This window comes from Pseudochaenichthys georgianus, chromosome 17 (genome assembly GCF_902827115.2).
Source record: "Pseudochaenichthys georgianus chromosome 17, fPseGeo1.2, whole genome shotgun sequence".
Classification (NCBI taxonomy): domain Eukaryota; kingdom Metazoa; phylum Chordata; class Actinopteri; order Perciformes; family Channichthyidae; genus Pseudochaenichthys; species Pseudochaenichthys georgianus.
The window spans coordinates 28,888,366-28,901,244 of record NC_047519.1 but is presented as its reverse complement, the minus strand read 5'-3'; the positions used below and the strand labels follow the sequence as shown (position 1 = coordinate 28,901,244).

The 12,879-nt window shown below is 41.2% G+C and overlaps 2 protein-coding genes across 3 annotated transcripts in view; both read left to right on the top strand.

The window, feature by feature from the left end:
- rock1 (Rho-associated, coiled-coil containing protein kinase 1) overlaps nucleotides 1–5,370 on the top strand; it is a 35,651-nt gene extending 30,281 nt beyond the window's left edge. The window contains exons 28-33 of one of the 2 annotated variants that reach the window (XM_034103970.2): nucleotides 1,487–1,557; nucleotides 1,693–1,781; nucleotides 1,890–1,968; nucleotides 2,098–2,359; nucleotides 2,991–3,198; nucleotides 3,826–5,370. In XM_034103970.2, coding sequence (XP_033959861.1) covers nucleotides 1,487–1,557; nucleotides 1,693–1,781; nucleotides 1,890–1,968; nucleotides 2,098–2,359; nucleotides 2,991–3,198; nucleotides 3,826–3,829 — 713 coding nt within the window. In that variant the 3' untranslated portion in view covers nucleotides 3,830–5,370. The other variant, XM_034103969.2, reaches the window with a different exon arrangement.
- Nucleotides 5,371–5,643: 273 nt separating this feature from the next.
- usp14 (ubiquitin specific peptidase 14 (tRNA-guanine transglycosylase)) lies at nucleotides 5,644–12,817 on the top strand. The gene is made up of 16 exons (XM_034105023.2): nucleotides 5,644–5,815; nucleotides 6,719–6,864; nucleotides 7,426–7,458; nucleotides 7,579–7,683; nucleotides 8,036–8,139; nucleotides 8,242–8,300; nucleotides 8,658–8,788; nucleotides 8,892–8,972; nucleotides 9,059–9,141; nucleotides 9,324–9,438; nucleotides 9,654–9,719; nucleotides 9,845–9,937; nucleotides 10,046–10,174; nucleotides 10,316–10,379; nucleotides 11,373–11,480; nucleotides 12,010–12,817. The coding sequence occupies exons 1-16, from the start codon at nucleotides 5,800–5,802 to the stop codon at nucleotides 12,153–12,155; spliced, it is 1,479 nt and encodes a 492-aa protein (XP_033960914.1). The 5' UTR covers nucleotides 5,644–5,799; the 3' UTR covers nucleotides 12,156–12,817.
- The last annotated feature ends 62 nt before the right edge of the window (nucleotides 12,818–12,879 follow it).

The window sequence follows — 12,879 nt, the reverse complement described above, 5'->3', positions numbered from 1 at the left end:
ATTAAAGTATTCTTTTATCAGAGGTGATATTAAGGGGAACTCAACAAGACTTTTGAAAGAAGCCTGATGGAGTAGTTTGGAACATATCCGTCCCAATTGTCAAAAACAGTCTGACCTAGGGCTGCACGATATATCGTGTCGTGACGATAATCGCGATATTCACATCGCGTGGACGTGCAATGTTTTTTTTTTTTAAATGTTTTTTTTAGGACTTGCGATATTAAGTAGGCAAATCAACTCAAACACGTCATGTTACAATTATTTTGCTGCTTGCTACAAAAGGCAAACTTGCGCGGCTCTCATGTCAGGGGTACTTGAGTGAGTGACATGTAGGCTCTGCATGCACAGCAAACCACCAATCACAATCAAACCTCCAAAGCAAACGGACCAGGTGATTAAAGGTAAAAACACTGAATAAAGTAGTTTCATGTGTTTCTCCAGAGCAGTTCGGTGCTGCTAACCGAGCGAGCTCAGCTTGTTGCTCTGATAACTTAAGATCCAGACGTCCGTGACTAAAATCCTTCATTCGGTTAAATATAGTTAAAAAAATACCAATTGTATAGCATTAAAGTTCAAAAAAGGATGGTTTGCGGGAAAAATAACAGTCTTTTCTTCAATTCCTGTATGTTTTCATATCGCAATATATATCGCAGGGTAAGAAAAAAATCGCAATGTCAGTTTTTTCCAATATCGTGCAGCCCTAGTCTGACCAACATCATCTAGAAGGCCTTTTTCAAGGGGATGTCAAGCAAAGATGCTGGCCGTGAGGTTGCTAAATGTCACAATGTCAGCACCAACGGTAAAGTAACCACATCAGAGGTTACCATGTTACTAAACTACGCCCCTTGTGAGGTTTACCGCCTTACTCTCAGCACCATTCAAAACACGTCTTAAAACGGAAAAGGCTCTTAAGCTCCTCATAGGGCTGTGTGCTTCGAAAGACTTGACACTCGTGTTTTTCGGCATGTTCACCTAGAAGTACTGCTCGTTTGGACACAAAGACCTCCCTCACAGTGCCACATTTATTAGAGAAGCCCCTCTTAGTTCACTCGTCCCATTTAACTTGTGTTGCTTTCAGCAGCATGCATTTGAAATGTGTCATTTGAAATGTTTAAAAACCTGCATTGCACATGGTTGTTTCTGTTAAAGGAGTGAGTGATTAAGGTCATTGAGTGTTAATAAGCACTTATTCCTGCTTAAAGCTTCAACGTAATAATTAAATCTTCCATGCTTTGCTAACTGTAGCAGGGACGTTTATGTCTTCCTCCTGCATGGGGGGTGTGTATTAGCATCATGGGATATCTAAACTCTAATCACCTACTCCAGAGCAGTTACATTGACACCTGCTGTTCTGAAACAATAATGGATTTTGTCATTTTTTCTCCAGTTGAGTTTGGATTTAACCACCGCATGGCCTTTTTTCCAAAGTACATTCAATCAACTGCATACATTTTAAAGTTTTGTTTCATCCGGGCTGCTTTTTCAGAATCCAGATTGGAGGGTTGGCTGTCCATTCCGAACCGTGCTAATATCAAGCGTTACGGCTGGAAGAAGCAGGTATGTTGTGTTTTATTTGGCCTTTCCTCTGCGCACCTGCATTGTGTAGAAGTATGTCGCGGAGTGTTAAGAATGCTGCAAACCCCTTGAGGGCAATATCCGTCTTCCTCTCATTGTCCTCTTAAATATTTCCAGTATGTGGTGGTGAGCAGCAAGAAGATTCTGTTCTACAATGATGAGCAGGATAAGGAACAGTCCAATCCCTCAATGGTACTAGATATCGAGTAAGTATTTATTTTGTCCTCCTTCATTTTATGCTGCATGAAAAGCAATTATCCTCCAGAAGTCGTTTTTCGGGTATGAAATGACTCCTTTTGTTACTCCTTGTGCAGCAAACTGTTCCACGTGAGACCAGTCACACAAGGAGACGTGTACCGAGCCGAGACAGAAGAAATTCCAAGAATATTCCAGGTTGGATGCTGGAGATTTATCTAAATCCTCAAATTTGCAGTCTGCTTTAAAATGTTCACAGAAGCCTTTGCTATGCCTCAGAAATGTCTGTCTTGTCAGATTCCTTTGAAGTACTCTGTCTCGTTTCAGATTCTGTATGCCAATGAGGGAGAGTGCAGGAAGGAGGCGGACATGGAGACAGTCCCACAGGGCGACAAGACCAACTGTCTCCCACACAAAGGCCACGAGTTCATCCCCACGCTGTATCACTTCCCTTCCAACTGTGAGGCGTGCTCCAAGCCTCTGTGGCACGTCTTCAAGCCGCCTCCGGCCCTGGAGTGTCGCCGCTGCCACGTCAAGTGCCACAAAGACCACCTCGACAAAAAGGAGGACGTTATTGCTCCTTGCAAAGGTACAATCTTGGCGCTGTAGGCTGTTTTTCGAGAAGACAAGCTCACATAAACTCAATGTTTCAAGGTTCTTTCGTAAAAGCATTTGTGATTTCCCCAATGACTTTGGAAAGTGAAATGTGGCTAAATGGGTTACTTGCAGAATGTCCCCCGGCTTCTTGTAAATAAACAAAAGTTATGTTATGTTTACATACGGCAACCAACGACAGGGGTGTGTATTGTGTCACAGGCGTACATATTAATCCTATAGCACAGGAATAACAAAACGGGGACGCACTAAATAAACTCTATTGTGCTCCTAGAATCCAAAACCTCCACAAAAAACGTTTGATATTACATAACACTACCACAATTGTAACAGTAATTGCACATTATATGTTATGTATATTTGACTTCCTGTTCTTAATTGTAAGTAACATTTATTTGGTTGTAAATGAATACAGTACAATGAAATACCATGAAGAAGAGCTTAAACAAGTAGTCACTCGTATTTTATAGATCACTGAATCTCTGGGGGTTTAGGCAAAACTAGCTATTTTTATATATCTTAGAGACCCTCCTTGTAATGGGGGGTAGTTCAGAGGTCGTATTTGCCCGAACTGACTCTGCATCACCCTGTGCTCTCCCCTGCAGTACACTACGATGTGACCTCTGCCCGGGACATGCTCCTGCTGGCCCTGACCCAGGATGAGCAGAAGAAATGGATTGGCCACCTTGGAAAGAAGATTCCCAAGACCCCACCATCCACATTTTCAAGAGCCTCACCTCGTACCATGTCCACTCGCTCTGGACCAAACCAGTCCTTCCGCAAGAACCCTAAAAGCAATACAGGAAAGCTGAGGTAACTTGAACAAATTGTGACCAATGTTTAGGCTTTTGAGAGACAATAAGGCACTGTACTGTTGTTGGAGGCAGTAAGTGAGGGTGTGCTGCCGTCAGAAGTCTCATTAGTTCCCTTCTGGTGGGCTGAGATGTGGTCAAGTCAGTCGCGTGACCTGCTGTTTGTCTCCTGTGTTGTAGCAGAGCGCAGTCCAGCCTCCAAGCAGCAGACACAACATCCAGCACTTGTTGACAGGAACTTCTTCACAAAGTGTTGATTTTTAGATTTTTCTCTACAGCTTTAAAACCCGTCTATTTATTAATTGTGTAACTGGGTGTTTCTAACACGAGACACTTCCTGGTTGGTTGCTTGCTTGCTTGGTTGACTCCTGGGCTCTTTCCAGTAGACACTTGGGTTTTTTCTAATTGGCACTAACGTTTTGTCGGGTTCAGTAACTAACTCATAGACTTACTATACAACTCTTCCTGAGAATGATCCACGTTAAGGGTTTTTACATTACCTGTTGAACATGATGCAATGGTGATAACGGTGTTGCAGTGTATGTTGACTTAGATTGGGATACTAACCAAGGCAAATATAATGTCGCTCTTTTACTGGACACCTGTCTATGTTTTTGTTTTGTTTCAGCTAACCATCTGAACCCTTTGGATTTTTTTCTGGACTCTAAACTTTCCCTCCTTCCTCATCCTCAAAAGAAAACAACTGGGATTCCTGAATTACATAGAAAATTCATTAAAAAAGAAAATGTATATCGATAAATATCCAGCGCTGGAAGATTGCAACACATGTCAGACGCAAGGCATCATGGACAATAAGAGGCCTGATACCCACCTCCATCACCTTTCCACATACAGAAGAGACGTCAGTCAACTCAACAAACTTGCAGCTCTCCATTTCTACCAGAAGATGGCACACTCGTCTTGAAATAAAGATGGACAGTGGAGCGATAGAGGGACTCATGTCATGGAGACATACTGTGTTTAATGTTATATGACAGTTGTAATGGAAATGGGAAGGTTAATGGGGGTTTTGCAAGTATGTGTTCAGTTTAAGGTACCGTCATACAGGGATTGCAGATCTGCAGTGAGTGCTTGTGTCTTAAGGGTGGATAATGAATATCTATTTTGTAATTTTTTTCCCCCCTTCACACGACATATTCTCAAGCTAATGCAAGCATACTTCTGTTTTCAGGAACAAACAAAAAAAGACAGATGCCTTCTTGTCATATCTCTGGCCTTTTTGCCTTTATTCGTATCACTCTGCAAGTCACTTATCAGGTTTTGGACATTGGGACATAAAGTATTAGATGTTTTGAGTATTGAGTGAGGAGCATGCAAGATCATCATTTAAATCTATGCATTATTTTTATTATTATAATTATTTTTATTGCTCCAAGCCATAAGGAATATTCCATTGTAATGGCATATAGGAGTCTTAAAACTTCATTGATTTTTTCTGTTTATTTGGTACATTGTCATTTTTTCTCGTATTGTTTTTTTTTTGTAATGTATTGCCTTACATTGATTCATAGATACATGGTTCAAAAGGAAAACATTAAGTTAACAAATGTAAAACTGCACTGTTTGAATTGTAAATTATTTGTAGACTAAACAGGTGTAGCATTTGGCCCACCTAGTGCCTTAACGTTTGGATATTGATTTTACTGCCATATCTGTTTTTCTTTTTTTCCTCCGTAACAAGACAAATCTCAACTCTTCCATCATTTAGTTTTTTAAAAAATTGCCACATGTGTGGTTTTATTGGAACATATTTTCTCTGGTTTGAATATATAAAATATATTAGATTTCCTCTTTACGGACACTTTGCAATAGAGTTGGCGTGTCAAAACAGAGTCCCTAGAATCAGTTCATATCATAAGACAAATTTCGGGATGGCGTATCTGAAGCGAGCGTGTCATTGATTGTCCTTGTTAACAATTACATGTTGTTTCTCTAACACGGTAATGTCCCGTTAATGCAAACCCCCTACAGTGTATATAATGAGAGACATAAGGATTATGGAATACCTCCGCAATCTTTTTATTTGTAACTTTGTGTTCAGTTAAAAAAAAAGCACTGGAACTATGATCTATTCTTGTCTTGGATAATTTGCATGGTTAATTGCATTGAAGTCCGCACTGATGGATATGTCAATAAACATATCTTTATCATTCATTATAGTAGTTTTCACTACATATACCCACACACTACACGGAAATGTTATGAATCGATGTGTGCCCTCCATTCATCCATCCATGGAGCATCAATAACAGGGATAAACAAACTCAGGTGAGTTTTTATATAATGCAGGGGATCACCTGCTAGGAATACTTAGGACTGAGCAAACCTCACTTACAATAGCCTTCCCATAAAGACTGTTATTAATATGCCTGATTGATCTGGGTGTGTGTAGTCTGGGAGCATTGCAATCGGCAGGATTGCTAGTAGATTACAGCACGCATCGATAAATTCCCAGCGTGTTGTTGCAGCGTCATTCTGTTTGAATGAAGTTCAGACTGAGATCTAGCCAACTCTTCATTCGTGCCCCGGTGGATCGAAACAGGAAAAAACAAAGGGTTGAGGAAGTAAAAGGTTGCCAAATATGCCGGTGTATACAGGTAGGATAATGGATGAATACAACATATTCGTTGCCACTGGAAAATACTGGATAAACATGCACTCTTACACGTGTTTTAGTGCAGTAAACACATTTAGCATGCTAACTTTGCTAGTGTTAGCATGATATGCAGTTAGCATGCTAACGCTAGCAGGCAGTCTTTCAATCTTGTTAGGCCACTACTGGAGATTTTATTATTATTCATAAAGTATTTAAAGACAGGGGGACATACAAAGGTGTAACGCTGCTAACGCCCTTTGTATGTGGAGTTTACAGTATGAGTTTGTTTAGCCGGAACTGCTAACTGACATCTGACAAACCAAAAAGCAGCTACTGTTGCTAAGTGCCAGCTAATGCTAGCTATGTTAGCCAGGTAACAGTAAAGTAAGGTAGTTTAACAAGTTATTTAAAGACATTGTATCTCGGCACAACCTTAAGTTATAATCTGGTATGTTTACGAACTGTAACGCCGCCTTTTGATTTCACAACACGGATTTTACAATGTACAAAAACACGTCTTGCCTCGCTAACCAAGCTAGCCGAATCATGATTGTACACTTTAGAAACCCTTCACTGCAGTTGCAGCTTCTTGGAGACAAACAAAGCGTTTAGAGTTTACAATTTTAACATGATATCAATCGTATTTGGATTTCTAAAATGGCTGATCAACAGTTTTATTTAAGTGGACTGTCAGCCAAGCGGCGTTATATGTATGCTTTCACTTTGTGCTTTTAGCTCAGTTGGGCTGCAGCTATCTGGTTCCATGTAGCAGTTTAACCGTTACTGTTGCTAACTAGATGCTGTGTCATACATGGCAGCAGATTGACAAAGTAATGGTATTAACCTAACACTTACACTGACAGTCTAACGTATGCTTGTGTACTATCCCTTGTCTTTTGTTTAGTAAATGTGAAATGGGGCAAAGAGAAGTTTGATGCAGTAGAGCTGAACACAGAGGAACCTCCCATGGTCTTCAAGGCTCAGCTCTTTGCCCTGTCAGGAGTTCAGCCCGACAGACAGAAGGTCATGGTGAAGGGAGGCACTCTGAAGGTACTAACAACAACAACAACAACAACAACAGTCCTCTGGTTCTGTGGTGCATGTGAAGAAAATGTGTGCTGCAGGTTGTCTTTTGTTGAAGGATTAGGGAATATTCCACTTTTTTCTTGTTTAGAAATTCCATAAAAAACATTCAACAATTGGTCCTACTTACAAGTATATCCTTTTAAGCCAGTGTATTCTAGACATCACATTGTTTTTCAAAACTATTACAAAGTACAGACGATCCCTACCATTGTAAATGTTCACATGAACATCAAATGTGTTTTATTATAGGGTGAAAATAGTAACTTTACTGCCATTTGTGTTTGTTGAACACTATAATGCTCAGCTGTTCAACAAATGAGAGCCACAACAAACTGAGCATTAAAGGAAACCTTGTGCGAAGAAGGCTGTGTGCCATCAGGGTAGCCAAGTTGGAAAGTATTAAGATATACTGATACGTTATTGTTTTAATTATTTTCATTCATTCTTTTTCACACCAGGGAAATGTAAAAGATGTATTCTTTTAACTGTTATTAATAAGCTAACCAATGCTTCGTTTTATTCTAGGATGATGAATGGGGAAACATTAAACTTAAAAATGTGAGTATTTTGATCTGTTTCATTGCATATTACAAGCAATTCTAAGTTCACAGACCTATACTACTAAATGCTTTTTTAACAAATAGGTCATTTATTTCTGTGTGTTTCTACTTTTTGTAGGGAATGACCCTCCTGATGATGGGCTCAGCAGAAGCCCTCCCTGAGGAGCCCGCTGTCCGGCCCATGTTTGTAGAAGACATGACTGAGGAGCAGCTGGCCTCAGCGGTGAGTAAGCCTCAAAATTACCAGCCTAAAAACAAATATGGTGATTGGTGTTTTGCGCACCGACCCTGCCAGTTAAACATGCTTACCCCATGTGATGTTTACCAAGTAGACAATGTTATATATTAAATACACACTAATATGCACATATTGGGAAATCAGATTCACATCTTTGTTAATGCTCAGTTCCTCATAGCAAAGTCCTGCTTGTTCACAGAAAACATTTTCTGTGACGATGCCAGCTTTGGTTTAAAACCAAACCGAAGACAGATCCCTTTTGTTTTTTTATGTTTTGTAAATTGTATTTTACATTCATAACAATGTAGAGGAACTCATCCGTCTTTGTTATTTGTAGTTGGAGTTGCCCTGTGGGCTGACAAACCTGGGCAACACCTGCTACATGAATGCCACAGTGCAGTGCCTGCGCTCTGTGCCAGAGCTCAAAACTGCACTTAGGAGGTGGGTCGAGCCTCATTTCATATATAATGAATGCTTCAAAGCCGGCGTTTCCTATCCCTTGGGGTTGTTTTGTGGCTCCTGCTGAAACCTCTCTCCCTGTAGGTACGCAGGTGCTCTGCGATCTTCAGGAGCAAGTGCCCCATCCCAATACATCACGGCAGGTATGAGGCATAGTGCATTTTTAACCCTGTGAAATCATGGCAACTAATGGTTTTAACGCTAATATCTTAGTATTATAACCTGCAGGTCCGCTGCAACTCTTACTACTTTTAAATCCAGGCTGAAGACTTTTCTTTTTGTCGCTGCTTTTAATTGAACTATTCATATCTTAGACTGCACTGTAACTTTTATCCATGTATTTTTTCTTTTAATGTTTATTTTATTAGCTTTTCTTTTTAATGACTGATTTTAAATGCCGTTTTCTTAATGTCTTTCATTTTTTGTAAAGCACTTTGAATTGCCTTGGTTTGAAAAGTGCTATATAAATAAACTTGCCTTGCTTATTGTTTCACCCTCAGCCCTTCGTGACTTGTATGAGACCATGGAGAAGACCTCCTCCAGCCTGCCACCCATCATTTTGCTGCAGTTCCTTCACATGGCCTTTCCACAGTTCGCTGAGAAGGGGGACCAGGGACAGTACCTCCAGCAGGTGAGAAACGTCACCACACTAACTATCACTCGCATTCATTCAGCCATGCATCAAATCCTGTACCTGCATCTTTCTTTGAATCAACTTTGTTTTGTTCTCTCAGGATGCCAACGAGTGCTGGCTGCAGATGATGAGAGTGCTTCAGCAGAAGTTGGAGCCACTAGAGCCCGAGACTCCCATGGAGGTAAAGTATTTCTCTTTTTTTCTTTAGCCTGTGCGCTGAAGGCGTTATTTGGATAACATGTTCCACTTTTGTCTTTAAACATTTAGACCGAGTCTGAGAGCGCAGCTGCCTCTGCCTCCACAAAGAAGAACCTCATTGACCAGTACTTCGGCGTAGAATTCGAAACCTCGTATCCTTGAAGCTGCCTCCGTTGATCACTTTTTTTTTATGTTAGTCCTTGTTCGGTATAGTTTGACTGGAAGGTTTGGTCATTAACAGCGATGTGCAATGTCATAGTTAAAGTAAGACCCAAGAAATGTCTCCCTGCTGTGACACTACTCCTCTTGGCTTTTTCTTAACCCCCGTGTTCAGTATGAAATGCACAGAGGCTGAGGACGAGGAGCCAATCAAAGGCAAGGAAAACCAGCTCCAGCTCAGCTGCTTCATCAACCAAGAAGTCAAATACCTTGCAACAGGACTAAGACTGGTACGTTACGAAACAGGCAGCTTTACGCTTTTTAAAATGCATCGAAACAGGGGAGCACAACGTTTTGTTCAAGAGTCTAGCGAGTCATGTGACCATGGCTACCTTACTAACTGTTCACAGTCAAATAACTAAATAAAATACATAAGACAACTGGAGGGTGATTATCTTTGTTTCTCGAGGATTTTATTCAGTTTTCTGCCTTTTTCTCTTTTCAGAGACTGCAGGAAGAAATCACAAAAATGTCTCCATCCTTGGAAAGAAATGCCATGTATATAAAATCTGTAAGTGTTTCTTTTTCCTTTACGTTTCTTGGCCATTAACAGAAGTGGTAATGTCTACTCTTTATCTACAAACTCGATGTTAGTGTATGTTTACATTCTGAAATGTTTCCTACCTCTCCGCCTAGTCGAAACTCAGCCGTCTCCCTGCCTACTTGACTGTTCAAATGGTGCGGTTTTTCTACAAAGAGAAGGAGTCCGTCAATGCTAAAGTGCTTAAGGTCTGTATTGAGCCGTCACTATTAGTATTACTTGCTTATCTGAAACGGGGACTGTTAACTAGAATGGAATGCAAAGTCTAAAGAAAGAAAAACGTTGTCTTATTGAAGGATGTCAAGTTCCCGCTCATGTTGGATGTCTACGAGCTGTGCACCGCCGAGGTCCAGGAGAAAATGCTTCCCATCAGGTCAAAGTTCAAGGTGGTCGAGGACAAGAAGCTAGAGAATGCGCAGAAAGAGGTAGAGCACATCTATAGCAACTTCTCTTAGTTAATCCTCTCCTCCTTTAATGCTCAGCTTGGTAGCATGAAAGCTCCCACATGATCATATCTTGTAATGCCAGTTCTGGAGATTTACACACCATTTTGTTTTGTACATTAGGTGGTGAAGAAACCGGATGGAGTTGCAGAAAAAGTGAAATATGAGCCCTTCTCCTTCCCTGATGGTATGTCTTTACACTCTAACGGCCCCTACACACGGCGGCGTGCGTTGTCGCTTGCCGGTGGGGGGGGCTGAAACTCGACTAACAACCAATCACACGAATCTCCCGCCCCAGACACACAAGCACGCGGTTTGATTGGCTAGAGCTTGTACTGGCATATGATTCGATTGGCTGACGCGTCCGTCAAGGCGTCAAAAGTAGAACATTGCTCTACTTTTGCAGCGAGCACCGCGATGGAAGCTACGCTTTGCTCCCACAATGCAGTTCGGCGAATCGTGACATCACCCCATTCAAAGTGAATGGGCAGAAGCGTTGAAGCGGCAACGCACGCCACCGTGTGTAGGGGCCGTAAGGGTGAAATGCCCAAAGGAATCTTACCATGATGTTCTGTAGACAATATCAGCATAAAGGGGAACGGTGTGTGTCATCAAGGACTAGGGTAGCATATATCAGCATATATCAGCATATATATGCATATATATCTCGGGACCCCCTTGAAAACGAGATGGTGCATCTCAAGGGGTTTATCCCAATGAATACAATTTCTATATATATATATTAAGCGCTTTGAGCACCATGAAAAGCACTATATAAATAACATGTATTATTAATATTATATTATGTTCTGGCAGGGATGCTAAAGAATAAGAATCCCTTAATCAATATGGGTTTCTCTATCAAATGTAAACGGCTAAATAGGCACTTTTTTAACACCATAAAGAGAAATTGCTTTTAGCCGTCTGAAAAATCCGGTATTGCTGCCAAGAATCAGCAAAAAATATGTTGTCAAAAAGGCAGATAGTGATTCTTAATTTACTGAAAACTTTGAATTTACCAAAATGAAATGTCACATCTCTAAAAGTGCTGAAATCCCTGCTACATTTTGTTGCATCAAACGCTGTTATCCATCTGTAATGTCGCTTTATTTAAGGTCTGTTTGTGTCAATGATTATCCACGGTTGGATGAGTTGTGACACGCTGCTGTTTCTCCCGCAGACCTGGGCTCCAACAACAGCGGCTACTACGACCTGCAGGCTGTGCTCACACACCAGGGCCGCTCCAGCTCCTCAGGCCACTACCTGGGCTGGGTCAAGAGGAAAGAAGGTGAGCGGGGCTGTTTCACACTGCACCACGTTCAGTATATATACGTGACTTAGATCAGTCACAAGTCATAAAAGCCTAGAGGACGCTAGGCAGATGTTGAGGAACTTAAAGGTCACCTCTTATGCAAAATCCACGTTTTTCATGTCTTTCATACATCAACATGTGTCCCCTCTGTCTAGAGATTCTGAAAGTTTCAGGAGAAAAGATTCTCTCTATATAAAAACCTGTCTGAAAGTGAGCTGATCAGATTTTGGCCACTTGATGGTCATAACGATTGTTTGGCTTGTGTAACCATTAGCCAATAACCAACCAAGGTACCCCGCCCACACCCCCACCTTATCACCTGAATCTCCTCCTTTTGAAACAGGGCTGAAACAGGGGTTTATGGGATGCTACAATGCACGGTCTGTTTGGTGTTTGGAGCCAAACACTTCAGAGACATGTTTTGTATATATCTGAGGCCTATAATATGTTGATGAAAAACAGTGTAATAGGGGACCTTCAATGTTTCCTGTGCTCTCTGCCTCAGATGAGTGGGTGAAGTTTGACGACGACAAGGTGAGCCTGGTGACCCCCGAGGACATCCTGCGGCTGTCCGGCGGGGGGGACTGGCATATAGCGTACGTTCTTCTGTACGGCCCCCGCAGGCTGGAAATCTTCCAAGACGATCAGTAGCCGTGGAAGACATCCTCCAAGACGACGAGTACAAAAGGCCATTTACAAGCACTGTCTGCATAGATGTGCAATAAAACTGGTGTCTTTAAAGATTTGATGACCTTCATTTTTTTTGTTTGTTTTTGTAACCAACACAGATGCTTGTAAAACAAATTCTGTCAAAAGGTGTTAAATATTCAACTATAGTGGGCTTTAAAAATTGAGATTTGACGAGAGGCAATCTCTGGACTGGATCCTTGAAAGAGGATTTTCTGTCTGGCGCTGCAGTTTCATTAAATGTTTTATACACATTGTATATTTTTTAAAGCCTTTGCTAAGGTGCTCATATCATAAAAGCAAAATATTTCTCTTTAGTCATTTAATCAACGTGTACGAAAATGCCTAGCCAAGCCGGTCTGACATTCTGGCTTGTATCGTCTCGGATGTATTATGGAGGTTTTGACGTGTTGACCTGCTGGGAAACTTGGGTTCAATCTCGGGTCTTTTCTTAAGTGCTTGGCTCACATCATCTCCTGGAATTGTTCTAAAATGTATTGACAGATGAGCTTCTTTCTGCCAAATCTTCACTAATGCTTTTTTGGGGGGGAAGTGTGTGGGGAACCGGTTTAGAACAGTTTGTCCTTGTGTTGAACTATGTGTTTAAATAAAGACTTGAGATTCAACCGTGATGGTTTACTCCACCAGCCTTGAACATTGTTCGACACTGATTTCAGACTTCTTAAGA